The sequence below is a fragment of the Talpa occidentalis genome, unplaced genomic scaffold (genome assembly GCF_014898055.3).
Source record: "Talpa occidentalis isolate TD23 unplaced genomic scaffold, MPIMG_talOcc4v2.1 talOcc4.5, whole genome shotgun sequence".
NCBI lineage: Eukaryota > Metazoa > Chordata > Mammalia > Eulipotyphla > Talpidae > Talpa > Talpa occidentalis.
The window spans coordinates 27,538,061-27,551,776 of NW_023604861.1; the positions used below are offsets into that span (position 1 = coordinate 27,538,061).

Here is a 13,716-nt window from a genome sequence, read left to right on the forward strand (position 1 = left end):
TGGAAATCTGCAAATATGCAGTGATTAAAATTCTTCCTCTATCTTTTCTTCATGAAATGAGGGAGGTAAAAAACTGACTTATACCTTATAATTAGTGTGAGAGAAATGAAAAGTTTTTATTTAAAGGTAATTGACATAGGGTTAAAGCAAAATAAAAAATATATTACTAGGTCCGCATAATTATTGAAATTGGGAAATCCAGTTTTCAAAAATCTAAAGAAATGTAGTCTCTTCATTTTCCTTCCTGTAAATTTGTGTCAAAGAACTTCCAGGAGTATCATCTGCATTTTGATATCAGAATTAACTTCTCTGAGGGGCCTCCCTGGTGGTACAAGGGGATAAGATGCACCACTGTGGGGCTGTCCACATACACTGCAGCAGGAGTTGGACCCGGCCAGGGATCTACCCACATGGTGAAACAGACCTCTCCTGTCTTGCCCTCTGCTCCCTTTAGCGGTGTATTTCAGTCAATCTGCCTGTTCTGCTCCCCACTCTGTCCCTGGTGAATCCTCTCACCCTCTGCAACTCTAGCCTGCACCCCAGTTCTTGTATGCATAAATAAATCTTTAAAAATAATTAACTTCTCTAGATAAAATACAGGAGAGCAGAGCAAGAATCCTCAACCTTTCTTGTACCAGATGTCCTTTACAAGCCTACAGCAATAACTTCTACATAGAGTGTATAGACCACCTGCAGATTTATCCCTTTCAAGGAAGTTATAATTGAGAATGGCACTTCTTCTCAGTGCATTGACATGTTAGCTATTCTTGGTCTGTGGGAGTTGTGTTACTTCTTAATTCAGGGAATTTTCTTATAAGAAAGCCATAGAGAAAGGCAGAATAACACTGGATATTTCAATTAAATTTTATTATTTCAGGAGAATTTCATGTATCACAAGATAGTTTGAATTATGGTTATGATTATTTGAGTTCCCTGTTTGGCTAAAATACAGTCCATTAATTTCAAATAACAGAAACTGGTGTTGAAATATAATCATTTACATAAAATATAAGTAAATTTAACCATCTATTAATAATTGCATGGTTTTAACATATTTTTTTCCTTAGGAGATTGACCTTGGTCTTGGTAACTAGGATATAGATATGTGAGCTCAAATAATGTGATTTTATTTTTGGTTTGAGTGTGTCTGATTCTTCCTTAAGATAGCAAATATGACTTACCAATTGCTATTATTTGTATTTTCCAATCAAAAATATGTTTTTGGGGGCCTCCCTGGTGGCACCAGGGGTAGCACCTCACTATGAAGCAGTCCGCAGCCTTTGCAGCACGAGTTCAATCCCTGGCTAGGGAGCAAACCACATGGAGCAGCAGACCTCTCCTGTCTAGCCCGCTGCTCCCCTCGGCAGTGTAGTTCAGTCAGTCTGCCTGTTCTGTTCCTCGCTTTGTCTCTGGCGAATCCTCTCATCCCCCTGCATCTCTAGCCTGTACCCCAGCTCTTGTATGCATAAATAATCAATCTTAAAAAAATCTATGTAGTTAAAAAAATGTTTTTGAAAGAGCTAAAAGAACTTAAATACAAAATACTAAACAAAATTCATATTCAATATTCAAATAGTTAATATTTAAGATTGAGACAGTAACATATAATGATTTATAAGTAAGATAATGACAGTATTTATTATACTGGCAACTAATAAATAAAAGAAATGCAGCACTATATCATGAATACAGAAACTACAGATCATGTCTCAGTCCTAAAGAGATTCATTTGTATACAAAAAGACAGATATTTTTAAAGGTTCATTAAAAAAAACAGGGGAAAACAAATACTTTCAACCAAGAGTCAGATATTCCAATGATGAAATAATCACATTAAAGATACAATAAAGAAATTTTTCATTTAGGAAGTATTAAATAGCACAGTCTTTTCAAAATAAAAGACTAATATGTAGGTACAGTGAGAAAAGAGCTTGAATTAAAAAAAAAAAACAGGAAATAAACTAGGAAATAGTTTTTCTTGTAATATAAGGGAATTGAAACAAGACAGCAACATAGCAAATAATGAATGCATGTGTTTCAGGATATTGTGTAGTGATAGTTTGATTCTGCAAATGATTGATTATACTGAATACAAGAATCAAATTACAAATTTTTCTTAAAAATTAAAAAAAATGAGTGAAGAATACCAATCAGTAAAGCACTATTTGGAAAGCAAATGGAATTGCAGAAAGAAAGGGTCATAAAGCAATATTCTCATAAACAAATCATAAGCAACATTGTCATAAAGAATATTTGATGAGGATTTGGATGTGAGCTTGATTGCTAAGAAAAGAAACTACCAAAGAGAAATATCATGGAACAAGGATTGAATTGTCAAAGGATCTGAGGAAGGAGGGCAAGTTTGGGGGCTATTTACTCACATATATATATATATATATATATATATATATATATATTTTTTTTTACAAAATACTCTGTATCAGTTACAATGGAAGTAACTTAAAATAAAAATGCAAGTAAAGAAATACATAAAACACTAAGAAATAGAAGCTTAAGTCAATGTAGGAGAAAGAATGACAATGAGGACTACTAAGTTCAACTATGCATGTATGTGTTTCAATTGTCAACAGAACATCTTAACTTATTCCTCTTAGTTGAGAGTCAAATCACCATACAGTAATGTCCAAGAGCCCAGTTTTTGTGTATTGGAGTTTTGCTATTAATGATGACTGGAGACAAGCATGTCATCAACTAAATCTGGAATAAATCATTTAGAAATTTAGATATTAAGATGTTTCTGAAAGATCATAAATATTAATGAAGATGATTAATTGTTGCATGCAATTTAAGATGTGATATTGAATATATTTCAGCCTATATATTTTCAGATACCAATATTGAATAAATTATTTAAATAAATTAATAGATACTGTAATGATTGTAAGCAATCAATCAGATAGTCATTATGCAATTTCTAGGAATCTATAAAGTTGTCAGTGGTATCCAACAGAGGGTTCTAGCCACATTTTCTGATTTCCTACAATTTTATGACTTACTATGTGTAAAACCCTTAGTGATTACACAGATAACTGCTGATTTAAATCTGATGTTACTTATAAAAACAAATTACACCAACTGTGACCTCAACAATTAGGTAAGTCCTCATGAAAGTGATAAAAATTAAACTGGACTCTGAAGATTCGGTTGTATTTCAGCAGGAGTCCCAAAGGAAAATAAGTACTACCAATATTATGTTTTTCAAGGGCATGTTCTAGTTAGAAGAAAAGAGATCAAAAGAGCTAAAATATGAAATATAGACTACTGTGTGCTTAGGTAACTGGGAAGTGTGTGCAACTAAAATCAAGTTGTATAGAAATTTTGGCATGTCACTCTGAGGGTGTTTAATAATATCTTGCAAAAATAAGAAAGTAATACATGCTTTTGAATATAGCCTAGACATAAGTAAATTAAGGAAGGTTTTCTTAGAGACAGGGAGGAGGGTGGGTTTGAGAAGAATAGATTAATGATGGGAGAACTTGTAGTTTCCAGAAGCGATTCTAGTACTAGTCACAAAATAGGTGCTGACAATAAATACTAGGCTTCTATAAAAAATAAATAAAGAAATAAAATAAAATTCTGTCATTTACAATAACATGGATAGACCAAGAAGGTAATTGGCTTAGTGAAATGTCAGATGGAAAAAAAGATAAACACTGTAAGATTTCACTCATGTGTTACATAAAGGAACAAAATGAATGAATTCATGCATGCACTAGATATCCAGAGCTTACTTAGGATGCAATGAATCTTATTTTGGATCCTGTCTATGTTCATGCATGACATCAGATCCTTATTTAAGTTATAGAAGTTTTGTTTTCAAATGACCTGTGGAACAGCAAGTACAAATTAAATAAATAAAGTGTGATCATAAATTAGAGCAGCATAAAGCCCATTTCACTTGTGGCTAATAAGAAATACCACTTGAATAATTTTTTGAGCTCTGTTTGTTTTGATCATATCATTATTTTTCTCTATTTGTTCTGCCAGCTTAACCAATTATTTTTCATCTTAAGGCGATCAAATATTTCTGTATTCAGAATAAAATTAATGAACCTACTCCTTATTTCAAAGATTGTTTTTTTCTTGTTTCCTCAAATACTTGAGCAGGAATCATTCAGATGTATCTGATATAAGGCTTAGTATGTTAGTAATTTGGTTTTTTCCTTTTGAAATGAGGGCTTAGATGTAACAAAAAACTATTAACTTTTCTTATTTATTTAAAAATAATATAATAAACTCAAATAGCTTAGCCAAAATGGTGGTTATGACAGTAGAAAGGACTGAAAGATATTGTAGTTGTCTAAAATTTCAAGATTCTAACTCGCTAAAATATTTTTCAACTGATGCTAACGTGACTATAAATATCATCTGAGTATGTATCTACTCATATCAATAAGCTGTTTTCAGGATGCACACTGATATCAACTGATACAGTTGAGATTATTTATCTAACACACATTTAGGCTGTTTTAGTTGTAGCAGATACACAAATAATGATGAAATTCTGTAAGTACTGGTGAACCAACTAAATAATAGTGTCAAGTTTTTAGCGTAATTGTCCATTTTCCCCTCTCTGCTTTGAAAAATTTATCTGTAACAGAGAAAACATGAAGAAAACATCTCTAGACCTGACATAGTGTATGTTTTCCATTGAGAAATTGGACAGCCCTATCAGCTCATCATCTGTTGTGTTGCTACCAAGTTCTGTGAAAATTGAACTCTCTTCTTTCACCAGTACCTTATCCTATTAAATAGGCTCTGGATTTATTTAGCACAGAGGGTACCTTTGAATTATTGTTTTCCTGTGGAATGTCTTAGAAACTGCTTGGTAAAAGCATTGGGAAATATTTATTTGTATCAGACCTATTTATAAGACATTGAACTAGAAAGTAATTTTTCCCACACCTTACGTAAGATAATATTTTTTCATTTATCTTATTCATTTTTTCAAGTAGAACACTTGAAAGACTATGTATGAAACTGTCACATGTTCTCTAAAGGTTATCATTTCTAATAGGAATCAATTTTATTTTATAGATTCAAATTCGGTGGGTTGATTTTTTTTTTTTGTAACACAATACCCAGTAGCAAAACAGAAGTTTGAAATATTATGAAGTAATATGAGGTATATGAAATTTTGTCACTGTTATGAATGTGAGAATGTTTTCATAACCTTGATAGCCCAAGGATAAAGAGTTAGAGAGCTCATACTTTCTTTTGTCCATTGTAAGTTTAAATTTATCTTTTTAAGTATCTAATATTGCATGTCACTTTCCAATGGACTGTCTAACCAGATAATAGACCTAGATGGATGTATTTACTATGCTTTGTACTGATTTTATCCCTTACCTTACCTTTCAGAGTATGTCTTCTTACGTGCAGTAATATTCTTACTTAAGGAGTAGCCACTAACAGTAGAGGATAATGCTGATATAATTTTTATAATAGCATTACTTTATCTTTTAAGAAGACTATAATACAAATTTATATAATGTAAATATTTTCTGACTTCAACTGTAAAATTAGAGTTGCATCCTCTCTTTGAAGTAAGAGTAGGTCTGAATACAAGTAAATCTATGCATCTGATTTTATTTGTTTGCCTAAGAGAAAGAGTTACAATGTTAGGACAGTATCTATACATGCAAGTTAGTGCAGAGAAACCTGACAATAGCCAAGTTAAGTTGAAGTGCCCAAGGAAAGAAGAGTGTATTGAAAAGATGTGGTATATATACACAATGGCACACTACTCAGTATTTAAAAAAAAAAAAAAAATGAACTCTTGTCCTTTGTGATCACAAGGGTAAAATTGGAGAGGATTATGCTAAATGGAGCAGGTCAGAAGGAGAAAGACAAATACCAGGTGATTTTACTCATATGTGAAAATTAAACAAAGAAATAGACAGAACAAATCCAAGAAATCTGACTGAAAAATTGAGGTTACAAGAAGGGGAGTATGGGATGTAGAGAGCAAAGGGAGGACTGTTTTGGTGCTTTGGTTGTAGGTGTGGTGTGATTACATATATCTGTTGCAAATCAATGATACTGTAATAAAAATACAATTTAAAAAATAAATACAAAAATAAAAAAATATTTGTGAGCAAAAAATGTTATTTTCATTGGCACATGAGATAAATTACAAAGAAAATTCTTTGGATTGATATGAAAATTTATTCTCTTTTTTCTAATTTGGTGATTAGAAAAGCAATGCAGAATCTAATGCTTAAATGACATTGCATTTCAATGAAGCAATACTTTCAGGGCCATAATTTCCACTTACTGCAAAAATTTGATGTAAATTCATATAAGTATTCCTAATAAACTGTAATTGAGGTGTGTCTATATGTAAGCATACGTGATTAAGATATTCATCAATATTTTATGTTGCTAAATATTTTTAGCATTGGTTCAATTTAAAAGTCACTAACAATCAATTTATTTTATATAATAAATGCATTGCTTTAATAATTGCCCTTAATTTTCTTTTTCTAATCAAAGTGAAACTAGTAATAAAGCTAATGAAACTTTAAAAGATGTAAAATGAAAATAAGTGTTTTAGTACTTCTAAAGAATTCTGATTTTTCATATCAGTTCTAAATAATATATACAAGGTTCTCTTACATATGTTGTGACTATGTTACATTTTGCAGATATAACTTTACTATTCAATATATAATTTGCTCGATACCAACTTGTCACAGAGAAAAATCTACCAAGGTAATAGGGAGATAAGGTATATTTGCATAGTGACTGCCTAGCTGATAAGGATCAAAGGATCAATCCCATAGAATTGTATATAATAATTGTTAACATATTCCATGCTGTCCTTCATATTGAATCTCAGGTTATTTTTATTTCTGATATATCTTCTATATTAAAAAAAATCACACAACAGAATATTTCCTTTATGTTTAATAAATAATAGTTTATAAGGATGAATTTGATGATTATTTTAAGTGTAAAAGCATACTGACAGTGAAGATATTGAGAAACTTCCAATCATATATTTTTTGGTAAAAGGAATTATTCTATGATTATCCCCCATTGGGGAAACTATTGGTACATCATATGTTTAAAAGCAAAATCTAATTTTTAGGTAATCATTTTATATACACATGAGTCTGTTTCATTTAAAAACAGTGTTATGCTGAAAGAATCTAGGAAAAAAGAGATCTGTAAATGAACAGAGGAAAAGAAAAAAGCCTAGATGTGTTTAAAGAATGAACACAGAAGAATTTGTGAAGATGAAAACCTGTTGCAGCAATAGAGAAGTATAATACAATTTAATAAGTCTGGTCTCACTCTGTGTTGCTGTAAGGTAAATGGTTTTTCAGGCTTTTCTGCCCTCCCACCATTAGGATTGCCCTTCCTGATGGGGCACCTGCAGTTGTTGCATTGTTGTAAGCTGTCTTGTTTACTTCTGTGGGCCATGGGAGGAGTATTGAGATGGTCACCAAGAGAAGCAGAAGGAGAAGCAGAAAAGGCAGGAGAGAGAAGGGGAGAAAGAAGCCAGAAAAGCCCAGAGAGAAGACTTGCTAGGGGCTTGGAGGCCTACAGGCCTCCTGGCCCCCTGGGACCCCTGCCTCCTGTGCACCTGTTTGCCACACTAAATGTAAGGCTCAGTAAAAGCCTGAGAAAGCCACCGAGGGCTCCAAGTCTCTCCTTTACCCGTCTGCTGGATCAGAAAACCTGCTCTGTGCCCATCTTGCCCCCACAGTTGCCTTACATGATGAATATTTGTATTAAATTTCTTATTTTAACTAATAGAAACTATTCCCTTGCCTGCTATATGTTCAACTGCTTGAGTGCTTAAATAAATGTTATAAGGATGATTGTTTCCACTTCTATTTAATTTTATTTTTAATTTGAAAGGAATTTTACCTGTACCTGAACCACTTTAAAGTAAGTATGTGACAATTTATGATAGATTTGTTATGACCTAAGTTGTTGATGGTTATTATTTAATTTCTTTTTTAAAATTAATTAATTATTATTTTTAAAGATTTATTTTATTTATACAAGAGCCGGGGTACAGGCCAGATGCACGGGAAGGTGAGAAGATTCACCAGAGACAGAGCAGGGAACAGAACAGGCAGACTGACGAAATATACTGCTGAGGGGAATAGCGGGCGAGGCAGGAGAAGTCTGCCATGCCATGTAGGACCTTTGCCGGCCGGCCAGGATTGAACTGGTGCTGCAGAGGCTGTGGACAGCTTCAAAGTGCTGTGCTCAACCGCCTGCACCACCAGGGGAGGCCCTTATTTAATTTCTTGTATTAGCCATGTTTATGGCTAACATAAGCAATACACGGATTTATAAACAGCTTTCATAAAAAGGACAATGAAAAAAGGGGGTATTTAGAAGTTCCTTTATACTTTGTAGAACAAAATGAAAGTAAATAATAATTAGATTAATATAAATTTTACTTCTCTTGGAAGCCATGCATTTTGCCTGTGCAACTCATCATCATTTGTCTGTACAACTAATTCTTATTACATTTTGCATTGCTCTCAATATAGGAATAATACTATAGGCCTTAAGTTTATAAATTTTAACTACTGGCCTCATGTACTCATTTCTATAAAAAGCATTATTAACAAAGATTATCTATTTTTCAGATATTGGCTGACCTAGAAAATCATACATTATTTAAGAATGATCTGGAATGCCAAAAGCTCATTTTGGAAGCAATGAAATACCATCTGTTGCCCGAAAGAAGAACTTTAATGCAAAGTCCAAGAACTAAACCTAGAAAATCTACAGTTGGAACTCTGTATGCTGTCGGAGGAATGGATAACAACAAAGGTAAATAATTCAATATCCATACATAATATATAGTCTGTATCTTAAGATTGCAATCTGTATTTCATCAACAATTCTCAGATAATGCTAGTTTTATCCATTATGATTTAAGATTAAGAAAAATACTTAAAGAACACCTCTTATTGTCAATCTATAGTCATTGCTTCTGTTTATCATTCATCTTCAAATGCTGTATCACTTGTACATTATATACCTGACTTCATGTGAAATGAAAAGGAGATTTAATATATTTAGAAAACAGAGGTAAACTAATTTGTTGCATATATTGAGAATTATATTTCAAATTTAAATAAAGGAAATCTAATGTGTCAGGAGCATATTTGCTGTGAATAATATGAAGACTAGAGCTCTGTTTTAGAGGAGTTCAAAATATCAAACAGAAAACAAATAAACCATTATAAATAAGTATAGCTGTGGCAAGTATACTTTACATATTTAATTGTGTTTACCAATTTTGCCCTTTTGAAGGAAGTGAATAATTTGTTTAAAAATAAACACATACATTTGTAGATATTGTTTTTACTTTTCTAGAGCTAGTGGGATAATCTCCACAACTATTTGTCTTCTTCGGTCTTTCTAATGTGGCTCTTTCATTTTGAACCAGTATACATGACAAATGTTACAATTGTCACCCATTTGTATAGAATAAGTGACATGATCATCCATAATATATTTGGTGTACATGTCAAATATACGCTTAGAAGCAATAGCCTGATCACATATTCAACATCTATTAAAGGCAGCTTATTATTTCAAATTCAGAAACAACAAAATTTACTTAAACAACTGTGAAGTGAGATTCCAAAATAGCAGCTAAAGGCAATTATTTTATATCATCAACAGAGAACAGTACATGTTCCTTGTTTGTTTGTTTGTTTGTCAAGATTTCTGTGGCTATTAGATTGTGTTCACTAACTTAGTTTTTTTTTGAAAATTTAACTTCTATTTACCAGGATATTGATTTCTAGTAACTAGCAAGTTAAATGAGCACTAGAGTATTAATATATATAAAAGAGCACAGTTATCAGTTTAAAAGGACAGATATTGTTTTTTGACATATATACAGGTATGTTTAATTTTATTTATTTTTTTAAAAAGATTTATTTATTTATCCATTCATTTATTTAATTATACAAGCACTGGGTACAGTCAGAAGCGCAGGAGGGTGAGCGAATTCACCAGAGCCAGAGTGGGGAGCAGAGCAGGCAAAAGGACTGAAGTACACTGCTGAAGGGAGCAGCGGGCGGCAGGAGAGGTCTGCTCGCCATGTGGGACCCTCCTCCGGTGGCCGGGGAGCAGCCGGGGATCGAACCGGCGCTGCAGAGGCTGCAGGCAGCTTCGCAACCCAGCACTCAACCGCTGCGCCACTGGGGAGGCCCCAGATATGTTTAATTTTATAAAAATTTTGACATATTAATCTCCAACCTGGCTCTACATGTCACTAGTTAATTTAGATCAGGATTATATATTTTTCACCCATATTTTCATATTTATTTGTATAGTCTTATATAATTTATATAAATAATTTGATTAAGGTAAAGCAGTGACTAATTTTGACTTCTTCTGATAACTAACAGGACTATGAATTTTTTATTATTATTATTTAAATTTTATTTTTATATTCCCCATACAATTACAACCCCCTTATTTTGACCCCAAGCCCTCCTTTCCCCACCCCCAACCCCATAGAGTGTCTCTGGTTCACAGTTGTTTGTTGATTTTGATATTTTATTTCTTATAGTTATTCTTTTTCCTGGTCCCTTATTTAAGTTTTCTAGATTCGTGCTATGAGTGAGACCATCCGGTATTTTTCTTTTTCTTTCTGGCTTATTTCGCTGAGCATGAGCCCTCCCAGCTCCATCCATGTTGCTGCAAATTGCATGTGTTTATCTTTTTTGAATGCTGAGTAATATTCCATGGTGTATATGTACCACATCTTCTTGATCCAGTCATCTATTTTTGGGCATTTGGGTTGTTTCCAAATATTAGCTATTGTAAATAGTGCTGCTATAAACACAGGGGTGCAGGTGCTCTTTGGATTTGATGTTTCTGTGTCCTTTGGGTAAATACCTAGGAGTGGAATTGCTGGATCATATGGAAGCTCTATGTTTAGTAGGTCAAGAAATCTCCACACAGCTCTCTATAGTGATTAAAAAAAAATAGGACAAATAATTTGTTGCTTTAAGAACTACAAACATAATGTGTTTTTCCATTCATTCTTCCTCCGTCTTTCTCTGCCTCTATCTATTCTTTGCTTCCTCAACATATGTGATGATATAAGATAACATGTCAGATTTTTTTTTCAAAAGGAAGTTGTTTATAATTTTCTATTTTAAGGTAGTAAGACAGAAAATATCTTATTAGACACAAATCGCATCAAACAATAGTAAGACATTTTACTTGAATGCAAAAGAATTATTTTGCAAGCCATGAAAGGATACCCACAGGCATCACTTGTTTTATTGAACTTCACTTCATTGCACTTCACAGATATTGCACCTTTTATAACTGAAGGTTAATGGCATTTGTAAATCTACCCTGTGTCACATCTTAGTAATCTCTCAGTATCTCCAAATCTTTCATTATTTCATCTGTTATGGCTGTCAGTGATCAGTGATCTTTGATGTTCCTAGAACCCTGTCCTGCATAATGCTGTCTTGGTTAACAAAGGGCCTCTTAAATATGACAGTGGCCCCACAATTCCTACTGCCTGTTGTCCTAGAGTTTTACACCGGCGTCATAGTTATGATCTTGAACAAGAACAAAATGATGGAAAATATGAAGGATTGGCTTCCCTGAAAGTAACAAAACAAACAAAAATTTGAGAAGGGCCTCGATAAGATATGAAGAAACTTCTGATGACCTGAATGGAAGATCAGTCACAGAAGTATTCCCTTTAACACAATTATTATCACAAATAATAAATGTCAGTTATTATCACAGCAAAAATTGGTTTGTAATGTTGAAAGTAAAAGCTGGACCCAGCTCTGTTGAATTTACTGATAGCTCTGGGTGGTTTAAATGATTCAAAAATTATTATTCACTACAAATTGTTAAAGAGAGTGATGAGTCTGCAAGTGTTGATGTAAAGCAGCTGAAAAGTTTTTGGAAAGCCTAGATAAAATGACTATGGAGAAAAATTACTTGCCAGAGCAAATATTCAATATTGATGAAACTTTTGGGTTCTGGAAATAGATGACTAAATCAATCTCAGATTTCAAGGCTTTAAACGACATGATGCATTCTTGCTTGGAGATACAAATTAAAACTCTTTGTAATCTGGGGCCTCCCCTGGTGGCACAGGCTGTGGAGCACTGCACTGTGTATCTGTCTGCATCCTCTGCAGCACCAGTTTGATCCTGGCCGGCCAGCTGGCGAGGGTCCCACATGGAACAGCAGACCTCTCCTGTCACGCCTTCTGCTCCCCTCAGTAGTGTATTTCATCAGTCTGCCTGTTCTGTTCCCTGCTCTGTCTCTGGTGAATCCTCTCACCCTCCCATGCATCTGGCCTGTACCCCAGTTCTTGTATAAAATAAATAAATCTTTAAAAAAAATAAAAAAAAAAAAAACAACTGTGTAATCTGGCACAGTAAGAAGCCCAAGGCTTCCAAGCATATGAAATAAATACATATTTCCTGTAGTCTAAACAATGAGAAGTCATAGATGATCCAGTTCCTGTTACAAATTGCCCCCCTGTGTTGCTATGCCAAAGAAATGAAGAAGTACTCTCTAATGACTAGCATGCATTAAAGAATTTGGTTATTGTTGATAATGCTCTGGAATATCCTTTTTTTTTATTGGTGATATTCATCCTGATATCAAAGTGACAATTTTTCCTTCCAACACTACTTTTCTGATCAAACCAATAGGTCAAGGAGTTATAGCAGTTTTTAAAACCTATGCCTGAGAAGGAGTCTATTGTTCAGGCTATTGCTGCAACTGAGGAAGACAGTGGCACAATTCTGAAGGATTGCAATATTCATGACTGCATCAAGAAATTTGCTTGGGCTTGGGTGATTTGACCAATGAATATATGCATGACATCTGGAAGAAGATAAGAAATCACCCATCACTTCAAAAGATTTGCCAAAATGAGCATTTGTAGAAATCAACATGACTATGCTTGAGATTTGTCAATCAGTTAGCTAAATGGTAAATGCAAAAAAAAAAAAAAATCTTGAAGCTAAATGTTATTCCAGTGAATGTATGAATAATAAGAAAGTGAAACAGTCTTATTAAATTTTTTCATGGTCTGGATAGATCAAATTAGTGGCAACATTGGCTTAAGGAAGCCAAAGGTAACCAAAGCCATAACTCTTGAATTCTATGAAGGTTGTGAGAAGTGAGGAATTTGAAAACTTCGAAGCTTTAGAAAAGAAGCCATCTCCACAACATGAAGTGCAAAGTGAAGAAGCAAGTGCTTATGACGAAGCAACAGCAAGTTATATAGGACTAAGATCATTGATGAAGGTGGTTATACTGGACAACGGGTTATCAGTGTAGACAAAATAGTCTTATATTGGATGAACATGTCTTCTAGAACGTTCATGGCCAGAGAGAAGTGAATGCTTGACTTCAAATTGTCTTCATACACAATTTGACTTCACAATTTGACTCTCTGTTAGTGGTTAATACAGACGTTGACTTTAAATTAAAGTCAATGCTAAATTATTACTAGGGCTCTTGAGAATTATGCAAAATCTACTCCTCCTATGATGTATAAATGCGGCAACAAAGGCTTGATGACAGCACTTCTGCTTACAACATGCTTTACAGAATATATTATGTCCACTATTGAAACCCACTGTTCAGAAAAAAAATGTCTTTCAAAATATTTTTGCTCATTTCCAACAATGCAACAGTTATTTAAGAGCT

At 33.5% G+C, this 13,716-nt stretch overlaps 1 protein-coding gene across 1 annotated transcript in view; it reads left to right on the top strand.

The window, feature by feature from the left end:
• KLHL1 (kelch like family member 1) overlaps positions 1 to 13,716 on the top strand; it is a 252,037-nt gene that overhangs the window by 165,044 nt on the left and 73,277 nt on the right. Inside the window, exon 6 of the mRNA XM_037528954.2 lies at positions 8,637 to 8,823. Within this exon, the coding sequence (XP_037384851.1) occupies positions 8,637 to 8,823 (187 nt within the window). The remainder of the gene's footprint in view (positions 1 to 8,636; positions 8,824 to 13,716) is intronic.